This window comes from Protomyctophum bolini (genome assembly GCF_963924005.1).
Source record: "Protomyctophum bolini genome assembly, chromosome: 1".
In the NCBI taxonomy this organism is placed as follows: Eukaryota; Metazoa; Chordata; class Actinopteri; order Myctophiformes; family Myctophidae; genus Protomyctophum; species Protomyctophum bolini.
The window spans coordinates 49,361,294-49,372,066 of NC_137862.1; the positions used below are offsets into that span (position 1 = coordinate 49,361,294).

The following is a 10,773-nucleotide window of genomic DNA, read 5'->3' on the forward strand; positions in this document are numbered from 1 at the left end:
CAAGCCAGTATAATAGCTAGGCTGACATTGTACAAATGGAACCAAATGGACCCGCAGGTTCCATTTGTACAATGTCAGAGTAAGAATTCTGCAGTCTAGCCTCGAACTCGGCTATTAGGCTATTATCCACCCTATTAACTTATTTGAAATGTTCAAACACTGTCCCACACACATGTGATGGATTGATGGTCATGTTTTTTTGTACATGGAGTTAGCACCCTCCCTCCCTCTCTAGCTCACGGACTCCCCCGCACACAATGTGCGTCTCTCTCTCTCTCTCTCTCTCTCTCTCTCTCTCTCTCTCTCTCTCCAGTCCTCCCCCAGCAGATGTGAACTGTCCCCATCACTTTCTCCTCGTCTGTTTGTGCTGCTTTACGCGACGCTACTGTAACTGTATAGCCCAGCGGATTAATTTTGAATTTGTCATTTGGATTCTTTAGCCATGACGAAAGATCCATTTGTCTTCGTTTTCATCACCTGTTCCTTTCTTCTCTTTCTTCTGTCGGGTGAGTATAGAGTAGAGCCTTTGTAGTTTACCCGGAGATCTTGATACTTGTTGCGTTACATGTGTCTGCTGCTATTGCTGCATGCTCAATATGGTATCCTTGTGCACGTTGAATTAATAATACAATACTTCTATAATTCTAACAGCTGAAGAGATTGTTTGTTACCTTTATGAGACAGTGAGTGGACTATTAAAATGAGTATGTTTCCATAGTATCCCATCTTATCAGCTATATCACGGTTTAATCGATGACATTTCGCAGCTGTCTCATGTGTGCGTTATCTATGAACGCCCTGCACGTCACTGTGGCCTTTGATTTAAATCCATTAATGTCCCATTCACATCTCCTATTTATGTAATATGCTCCTGTGATTGCTTCCTAGAGTCATGAGTGAATCTGACCTTCAAAGGAAATCCAAACCATGTATACATAACCAATATTTGAGGAGAAAACCAATGTGTTATTGAAATAGACACTTAATGCATTATATAGCCTCTGCCTAAGACAATGCTATAGGAATGAGTCATTGTGAGTGAGTCATTGTATCATTAATGTTTCTGCTGAAACAACTGCAATTTCCCTCTCTGGATAAATAATATATCTATATATCAGTGGAGAATCACTCAGTCAGTCAATCAATCAATCAATCAATCAATCAATCAATCAATCAATCAATCAATCAAATACATGAATCAATCGGGCGGCATTGGCTCAGGGCTAGAGTGGCCGGTAGAACAGCCAGATGGATGGCAAACGTGAGGTTCCCAGTTCAATCCGGGGCTCCCCCGAAGTTAGTGTCGAAGTGTCCTTTATCAGTATACATTTGTTTTGCATCCATTATCATTACTAAACAATCAGTCAGTCAGTCAGTATTGGGGCAAACATTGCAGTGGTAGAGTTAGAGTACATCCTCGTCCTTGACCCTGTTTTTGGCCCACTGCTCCGGTTCAGGTGGTACCGGCGGCTCGGAGGCAGAACACAAGCTGTTCTCTGTGATATTCTCCAGCTACAACCAGTACATACGGCCCGTGGAGAACGTATCAGATCCGGTGATTGTACAGTTCGAGGTGTCCATGTCACAACTGGTCAAAGTGGTAAGTATAGTGACTCATGTATATACAGTACTGTATGTGGCCGTATGTCCCCTCACTCTCTCTCTCTCTCTCTCTCACTCTCTGCTGTGATTGGTGTCTTCTGTGACATGCATCACTTCCACTGTTCCACTGCTCCAGTGCACTGTATATGCATCACGCATCATTGTTGCTGTTGGGTGGAAACCATGGCTATGTCCAAAACTGTTACTCCCAAATAGCAGATCTATACATGTTCAAGACGCCTTGAGCTTGTAGATCTGCAATTTTTGCTATACTTTTGTGTGACACTGCATGCAGCATGCAGACAAAGACAGTATGGCGTTAATTTAAGAAACATAGAAAGCTAAAGTATGGCGATAAGAGCTTTCTGCCCGACGTCAACAATGTCCTGTACAGTTCTAACTCCACCACAGTGGAACATATTTATTGATATTTCATGTCCTCAGCTGGTAAGACAAGGCATTGCATGAATAAAGCATTGAATGGGGAGGCCCTATATGCATTGCTGCGTGTGAACATGCCATTGATTCATTGTGATTAATGTCCGCAAGGAAGGAATACACATGGATGTACAGTACATGGAGCACAGAGTTGCTCAAAACCGTAACCTTCCCCTTATGATATTTAGTTTAGTGACACAACTAACACAGTTTGTGTTTGCTTGAGATTTTTTCCCCCAATTTCCATACGGCTAAGAGAAGAAGAACAATAGGAACCTTGATAAATGCTTTTATGATCATCAATGAGATAAAATAGTGAAAAGAATGCCACTCGTCTGAAAGTAGACGACTTGGGTGGGAAGTGCACGGGAACATCAACTACGAATTAAATCTTTAAAATGTTCCTCATTTTGCTGGGGACCCCCTTGAATCCCACCAAGGACCCCTGGGGGTTTCCCGGACCCCACTTTGACAAGCAATTCTCAAGCCAAAAATGAAGGTACTGTATACAGGAGATGGATGAGTGGTTGTCAGGGCCAATTGAGATGCCTTGGATTGTCCCAGCCCTGGAACAAAGGCCCACTTCCAAAATGTCAGCCAGGGGGGAAACTGATGAGTGATGGCCTGTCACTGTGTGTTTTTACGAGGAATTGTTGGTACTCTTTAAGATCCAATATAGTGCCAATGCAGAGTGGCTCCCAGTTTTCTAAACCTGAGCCATAATCTATGGAAACCGGAGGACATAAAAGGGCAGTGTGACATGCAATTGGTCATAAAAAAAAGATGGGAAATTTCAGCTCCATACTCTTTAATCTTTCGTACTACTATACTATTCCGTACTGTTGCCCACTCCTGTTTGGAAAAACATGTTATATAGAGCAGCGGTTCCCAATCTTTTTCAGTTTGAGATACAAAACAGTACGCCCTATTAAAAAAATAATGGTCCATGAATGGACCAGCGCTACATCCCTACCTGCTTTCTTTGTACGATTTAAGGCTGTTTCTATTATTATGAAGAAAACAAGATGTTAAGAAGGGGGGGAGTGGAAAGGGGGCAGGGAATGGCTGTGAGCCAGGCCTATAGGGGATATTGCAGTGTGCTGCTGGCTCCCCAACGTGTTTGTAAGTGGCATGTTTAGACATTACATTCCTTAAACATGAGGTCACATGTTCAATGCAGCGCAGCAGTCATATCTTGTCCATCCATGCTTTTCAAAAGTGCCCTCAAAAGGGGCAAAATGAAGGGCCTGTTCAAGGGCCACCATTCCTGACTGCCCCCTGCATTCTTCTGACCCTTTTGGTAATGTGTAGTTGTGTACATGAGTGTGTCCCAGGGCTGCAGTGTGTAAAATACAGCAAAGGAAGTGATAGGAATGGTGTATATGCACACAGAATAACTCTTCCTACTTCAGGGCCGCTTACCTACTTCCTTCACAGGTGTTACTGATTATACTAATTAAAGGCTCTGTAGGTGAGAAGGTACCTCTTGTCTTCACATACTGTACTCTACAGGTTGTGTATTCAGATTTTCAGAACATAATATTTAGCGAGGAGTCATAAGGAGAGATTAATAACAACTATTAAATATGATGTTGTTTTTTGCTGCTCTTCCGCTCAGTGTAATAGTCGAATAAAATGTCAGAACAACATTAAAGTGGTGTAACTGTATTCTGCTCAAGGAAGAGCAGATACGAATTTACTGCTATTATTATAATTACGTGAAATCTTATTTCCTCTTCAGTTCAGTGCACTGTTTCACCGCCGCTGGCACAAAACATTAAGAATGAGTGCAGCGATACATTTCTAGAAAAGAAAAGAAAAGAAAAGAAAAGAAAAGAAAAGAAAAGAAAAGAAAAGAAAAGAAAAGAAAAGAAAAGATTTTAAAGGGGGGAAGAACCCTGTCTGGGCATCACTGCTTCCTTGGACGTTGGTGAAGATGCCACTGACAGATGTTTGGCCCGGGATGCCAGCCAGGCTCTGTCCCAATGCGAGATCACTGCAGTCCTCTAGCTGTCCTCCTCCAGTGATTGCGACACTTGCCTTGTGAGCACTGTTGTTCTTTTTGGCCTCATGCCACAACATTGTTATGTCTTCTGCAATGCGTTGCCCTGAACCAATACGCCACTACAGTGCACATATATATTTACAACACAAGCCAATTTCTCCCTCTCCACATTTGTCATTTTTGAGCGGTGCCTAACCATAGCAATGTGTGTGTGTGTGTGTGTGTGTGTGTGTGTGTGTGTGTGTGTGTGTGTGTGTGTGTGTGTGTGTATAGTATGTAAAAGATTCCGGCTCGCCCCCCTGGGCGTGTTGCTGGGGTGTTGCGGGGACCCCCCGGGGGCCCCCACACGCACAGTTGCACCGCTCACTTCACACAAGTGTGATTGTGTTTGATATTCTACTACCAGACCGCCAAAAATTATAGATTTAGAGACTATAGGGATCCCTCAACTACTGTACTACCTTCGATTTCACAATCTGTGAAGTTACATTAGTCTTGGATTTGTACTGTATAGGGTATTACAGTATATAAATGGCTTAATTCTGGGAGTTTTTTCCGAACCAATTAGGGGTCAAAATGGAAGAGGATACATGCACAGTCTGTAATTCCACACAGATTCCTCCGCCACGCCATGATTTATGGTGAAAACATGTAGGGCTCTGCCGCTATACGTGTCTTTTCACATACATACAAAAATCACCCGTACAGAGAAGCACAGAACAATGTTTACGTATTCTGTGTGGATCATATTGCATAGACTTTCATACCTATACGGCCCCCACATACGCCCAGGTCCACATGAATGGCTCTGGGTCATGAGATTGGTTCAATCACGGTCCAAGTAGCCCAGAGCAGGCCTATATCCTCCTCACAACCCTTCCCCTCGCACCCAGCTCAATAGAGCGTCGCAGTCCCGCCTCCTACCAGGGCCCAGGAAATGATTCTCCGTTCATTTTCCTCATAGACATTTCAAAAAGTATTTATTTAAAGACGTTTACACCGCGGACAAAGCCAACTCTTGTCGTGACAAATCATGACAACAAACACAATCTTTTGGGCAGAACAAATAATTAGAAAGAGGAAAAAAACGGCAGGTTACAGCACTTTTTTGTTGTTTTTCTTCTTTGTAATTATTTTTTTGGTCCAAAATATTGTGTTTGTTGTCATGAGTTGTCACGACTCCAGTTGGCTTTGTCCGCGGCGTAACCGGGAAAAATGCATTGGGAATCATTTCCTGGGCCTGGCGTCGTCATGAAAGGGGGTGGGACTGCGACGCTCTATTACGGGGTTGTGTCAAAGTTGAGACTGACTGACTGACTGACGGCTGTAATCCAGTGTGTGAGTCCCCATGGCCCACTTGGTTCCAGCTCTTATATGGCCAGGAGGGCTCAGGTGTTCACTGAATGCTATTCTCCAGGAACAGTACAGTTTCAATACAACTACAACTTCACGTAAATAATAGTATGGCTGAGATGAGCCCCTGCTCTCAAAATGTATTAATTTATTATACTTAAGCTCATGCTCTATTTCTTTAAAATCCCATTTTACTTTATCGGATCAATTCTTATTTGTTTTTGCAGGATGAAGTCAACCAGATCATGGAGACAAATCTGTGGCTGAGACATGTGAGTTCTCCATCGCCGTAGCCTGTCTGTTTACTTTAAATGGACCTTGAGCAAGGTCACCAACTACTGGCACCTCTGTCATATATGACAGTACTGTAGGTAGGCCAACAATTTATTTACAGGTCTAGATTGAATCACTGATTCACTTCAATTTCTGAAGAAGGAGCTTTCAAAAGGATTGATCACCCTTGCCCCAGTCAGCAAAGAGTTTTTATGAAGATGCACACACTACTATACACTGTAAATGGTAAATGGTGCATTTATATAGCGCCTTTATCCAAGGCGCTTTACATAGATTGTGCATTACGTTCACCCATTCATACACCGATGGCAGCGGAAACCATGCAAGGCACCAACTAGCACATCAGGAGCAATTAGGGGTTCAGTGTCTTGCTCAAGGACACTTCGACAGTAATTACTCTGGGGGAGCCCGGGTTCGAACTGGCAACCTTGCGGTTCCCATCCAGGCACTCTACCCCTGAGCCACCGCCGCCCCCTGTATAATGTATATTGAATTGTTAACTTTTTAAAGATAAATATATATGTATACTTTATCTAAGTGCGTATGACTGTATATGAGTAGAATAGAGGATGTGCATGTAGGCTACTTCAATGAAGAGTACTTGAGCAGTACTATGAACAGTACTTTCTAGTTAGCTCTGTATATAGCACATACAGTACTGTACATCTCTTTTCCTTCTAATTACTACATTTACAACCTTGCACTTTGTAAGTGTCTGCTAATGCCTTAACTGTAAACTTACACAGGAAACGTACAGCAAACGTTTTATTACACCGAGCTCATCTTGCCAAATAAATCTTCTGAATGAACACGTGGAAATAACAAAACAAAATATCCGTTTAAAACAATTAAAACCGGGGAAATCGTCTGTGTCATTTTTGTTTTTTTTGCCATGGCTATTCAAAAATGGCAGATCTACAAGCTCATAGCATGTCACTTATGCCACGCTGCAAGCTTGTCTTCTGAAAGTGTGATTTAGAAGGCATTTTGTAGAATCGGCCTCAAGCTTCATTGGGTTAAACATCCATGAGAACATCATCAGATCTGTGATCCAAAGTGTCAAACGTCGCCCCAGAGGTCCAGGTTGGCCTTGAATGATGTCCGTTTGTATTTTAGAACCATATTACACAGCTTGGTGGTTTTGTTACTGTACGTGCCGGCTGATCCCACATACTGTAGTGGCAATACAGTGCATGGTGCATGATGCCTGGTGCATGATGGCACAATGAGGGAAATGATGCAGTACAGTACAGGTCCTCCCTCTGGTACAACAACCACTGAGCAAATTCTCATATCTGCGCTGGGTTTAGCATTATGTCTATGCTTGTGCTCACCAGCTGTTTATAAAACCATAATAAGACCTGCGTGAGGCCGATTCTGCAAATGCCTTCTTATAAAATCAGTAGTTCTCACACTTTTTTTCCTGCCAAGGACGGCCCCACCAAAATGATATTTGGCTGCCGACCCCCAGCTGAAACTGTTTTGTGTGTAAAAAGTTTTATTTATTTATTTTTGAATCTGAAATAGCAGACGTACACAAGCTTGCTGCACACTGTGAGCTTGTATATCTGCTATTTTTGAGAAGCACTGTTCTAAATCCTAAGAGTTTTCTGCCTGGGGAAAAAAAAAGCTATACAGTATATAGCTAAAATCTAAAATGACACAGATGCTTGCCCAGTTTTAATATCGGAACATTTAATGGCCGAGCATGGAGATCTGCAGATGGCAATGGTAAATGGTGCATTTATATAGCGCTTTTATACAAAGCACTTTACATAGATAGTGCATTACATTCACCCATTCACACACACACACACACTTTCATACACTGATGGCAGAGGAAACTATGCAAGGCACCAACCTGCATATCGTGAGCAATTTGGGGTTCAGAGTCTTACTCAAGGACACTAATTCGACACTAACTCTGGGGAGGGCGGGATCGAACTGCATGGGAACATCGCGGTTTCTATCCGGCCACTCTACCAGCCACTCTACCGCTGAACCACCGCCGCCCCCCTGTTGGTCAGTGTGGGTTCAAACCACTTAGTGTAGGTCATAATAGAGCAGCATGGCCTCTAGGACTTTTAGACGTGTTCATTCATAAATGTATAATGTGAGCTTTTGATATATAGATAAAACAGTTGCATGAGTCATGACAGGTTAAGATAAATAATTATCATTACCAATAAAATATGTATCATTAACACACTCTCAGAATAGTTAAGATCAGTGCAGTGAGCCAGTCAGGGCATATCACTCAAAATTATCTCCATCTAATACAATACATGTTGTAGATACCAAGTCACAAACTTGATTGTTGAACATGTTAATTAAGTTATATTAAAATAATGATGATGGCTTTATTTATGACCAGAATGCAACATAACTAATATACCGCTAAAACGGAATGCTATATACTCTCATTGGTCATTGCAGGGTTTGCACAATGTTGACGCCTGACGGTAAAACTTTCTTTCTCTCTTACAGATTTGGAATGACTACAAGCTCAGGTGGGATCCCAAGCATTTTGGCGGTGTAGAATTTATCCGTGTGCCGTCGAGCAGGATTTGGAAGCCAGATATTGTTCTTTACAACAAGTGAGTTCTAGAGGGAACTCATTTCCTGTCACGATTACTTTATTGATTGCTACGGTTTCATAAATCATATTATGCACACAGTGTGCACAGAGTATATCATACCACATTGTATACATGGGCTTATTTTAGATTGGGTTGTGCTGTTCTTTAATGGCGTGTAAAAGAGCAGACTGCAATGATGCTGCAGGCCATAATATGTCTGGTTAATGGCCCTGTGACACACTAGTCAATATTGTCTAAAGCCTTCCAATGTAAACTTCATTGACTCATCTGTTTCGCCACCAACTTCTACTGTGTCTCTGTCTGCCACTCTATCTATTTTCCTCCGGCCGTGTCTCCATCTGCCTCTCTTTCTCATTCCACAGTGCAGTCGGAGACTTCCAGGTGGACGACAAAACGAAGGCTCTACTTCGCTACAACGGCGACGTCACCTGGATCCCTCCCGCCATATTCAAAAGCTCCTGCAAGATCGACGTCACCTACTTCCCCTTCGACTACCAAAACTGCACCATGAAGTTCGGCTCCTGGACCTACGACAAGGCCAAGATCGACCTCGTGCTCATCGGCTCGAGCATCAACCTCCGGGACTTCTGGGAGAGCGGCGAGTGGGTGATCATCAACGCCCCGGGATACAAGCACGACATCAAGTACAACTGCTGCGAGGAGATCTACACGGACATCACCTACTCCCTGTACATCCGCCGCCTCCCCCTCTTCTACACCATCAACATGATCATCCCCTGCCTCCTCATCTCCTTCCTCACCGTGCTGGTGTTCTACCTGCCCTCCGACTGCGGCGAGAAGATCACCCTGTGCATCTCCGTCCTGCTCTCCCTGACCGTCTTCCTGCTCGTCATCACGGAGACCATCCCGTCGACCTCGCTGGTCATCCCGCTGATCGGAGAGTACCTCCTCTTCACCATGATCTTTGTCACCCTCTCCATCGTCATCACCATCTTTGTGCTGAACGTGCACTATCGCACGCCGAAGACGCACACCATGCCGTGCTGGGTGCGCAGCGTCTTCCTGGGGCTGCTGCCCAAGGTGATGTTCATGACCAGGCCAGAGAGGGAACCGGAGAAGGAGAACGCAGCGTCCGGGTCTGATCGGCTGCTGCCGCCCAGACCCTGTGCCGTCCACTCCTCCTCTGGTACTTTACCGCAGAAGCACAAGCCTCAGGGCCTCGCCGCCTGCAGTGCAGTGTCCAGCCTGGCCCATCGCCAGCGGCTCGAGCTCAGCACGGAGCTCTCGAACCTCAACAATCTGAGCGGGGGGGACCCCCAAAACACTCTGGCCCCCGGGACCCTGTGCAGGGAGGGCCACTGCACCTGCTGCTGGCACCAGAAGTCTACGAAGCTACCGTCGGACTCTGGGGGAGGGAGCTGTGGGCTGATGGGCAGCCTCGGGGTCCTTAGCCGAGGCGGGGCTGCCGGGGTCGCGGGACACGGAGGAGCTGAAGGAAGCCCGTGCTCCAGCTCTGAGTCTCTGGATGTAGGACTCCTGTCCCTGTCGCATCTCTCCCCGGAGATCAGGGACGCCATTGAGAGTGTCAGATACATCGCTGAGAACATGAGGCTACAGAATGAAGCCAAGGAGGTGAGTCTATTCTATAGCCATTTACCATATTCTAACATGGTGGCCATTGGAGGGAGGTTGAACAGGGAAGGAATCTTAAATATGTTAGCGAGACATGAAAACCTGGAGATTGGACGATAATTATTTGGGTCATTTTGATCTTGTCCTTTGTGCAGGGGAACCACATGAGACGTTTTCCAGGCTCTGGGTATGGGTATGACACCAGATGAAATGGACAAATAAAACATACAATAACGTCTTAGCTTACAATGTTTGTTATGATGGTTGGTGCTACAGTATCTGTTTTATTCCTGTATAATTATTTTTTATATTGATTATGTAACGTTTTCTAGTTTTGTGTATTTATATTATTGTCTTGGATCCCAGGAAGACTATAGCTGTTGTTTAGGCGTCAGTTAATGGGGGTTCCGTACCGTATGAATAAACTATAGAGCAATAGTACAGTCTGCGTTTTGCAGCCTATACAAAACCTCAGCGGGCACCTGCTGTACATCAGACAATGTCAATGTTTACAAGGCAAATGAAAATGTATTTTCACTCCCCAGGTTCAAGACGACTGGAAGTACGTTGCTATGGTGATCGATAGGATCTTCCTGTGGGTTTTCATCCTGGTGTGTATCCTCGGAACAGCTGGACTCTTCCTGCAGCCTCTGTTACTCTTTGACGACATACTAAGTTACTAAGAGACTGAGTCCAGACTGTTGAAGTACACGATAACACATCAAAATCCTTGCCATTGGGCAGAAACCATGTATCTCCATATTTCAACTTTATATGTTGTTCTTTTTGTACATTAATGCCCTACTTTGTGTTACTAAAGTGTCAAGTAGCAAAAATAGCAGATCTACAAGCTCACAATGGGTCGCAATGTAATGCACTTAGAGCTGG

The 10,773-nt window shown here is 44.2% G+C and overlaps 1 protein-coding gene across 1 annotated transcript; it reads left to right on the forward strand.

Moving 5' to 3' along the window:
- Nucleotides 1–442: 442 nt before the first annotated feature.
- chrna3 (cholinergic receptor, nicotinic, alpha 3) lies at nucleotides 443–10,568 on the forward strand (the record flags this gene model as incomplete). Its single annotated transcript, XM_080771181.1, has 6 exons — nucleotides 443–506; nucleotides 1,458–1,600; nucleotides 5,626–5,670; nucleotides 8,180–8,289; nucleotides 8,655–9,885; nucleotides 10,431–10,568. The coding sequence occupies 6 exons, from the start codon at nucleotides 443–445 to the stop codon at nucleotides 10,566–10,568; spliced, it is 1,731 nt and encodes a 576-aa protein (XP_080627307.1).
- Between the last annotated feature and the right edge of the window lie 205 nt (nucleotides 10,569–10,773).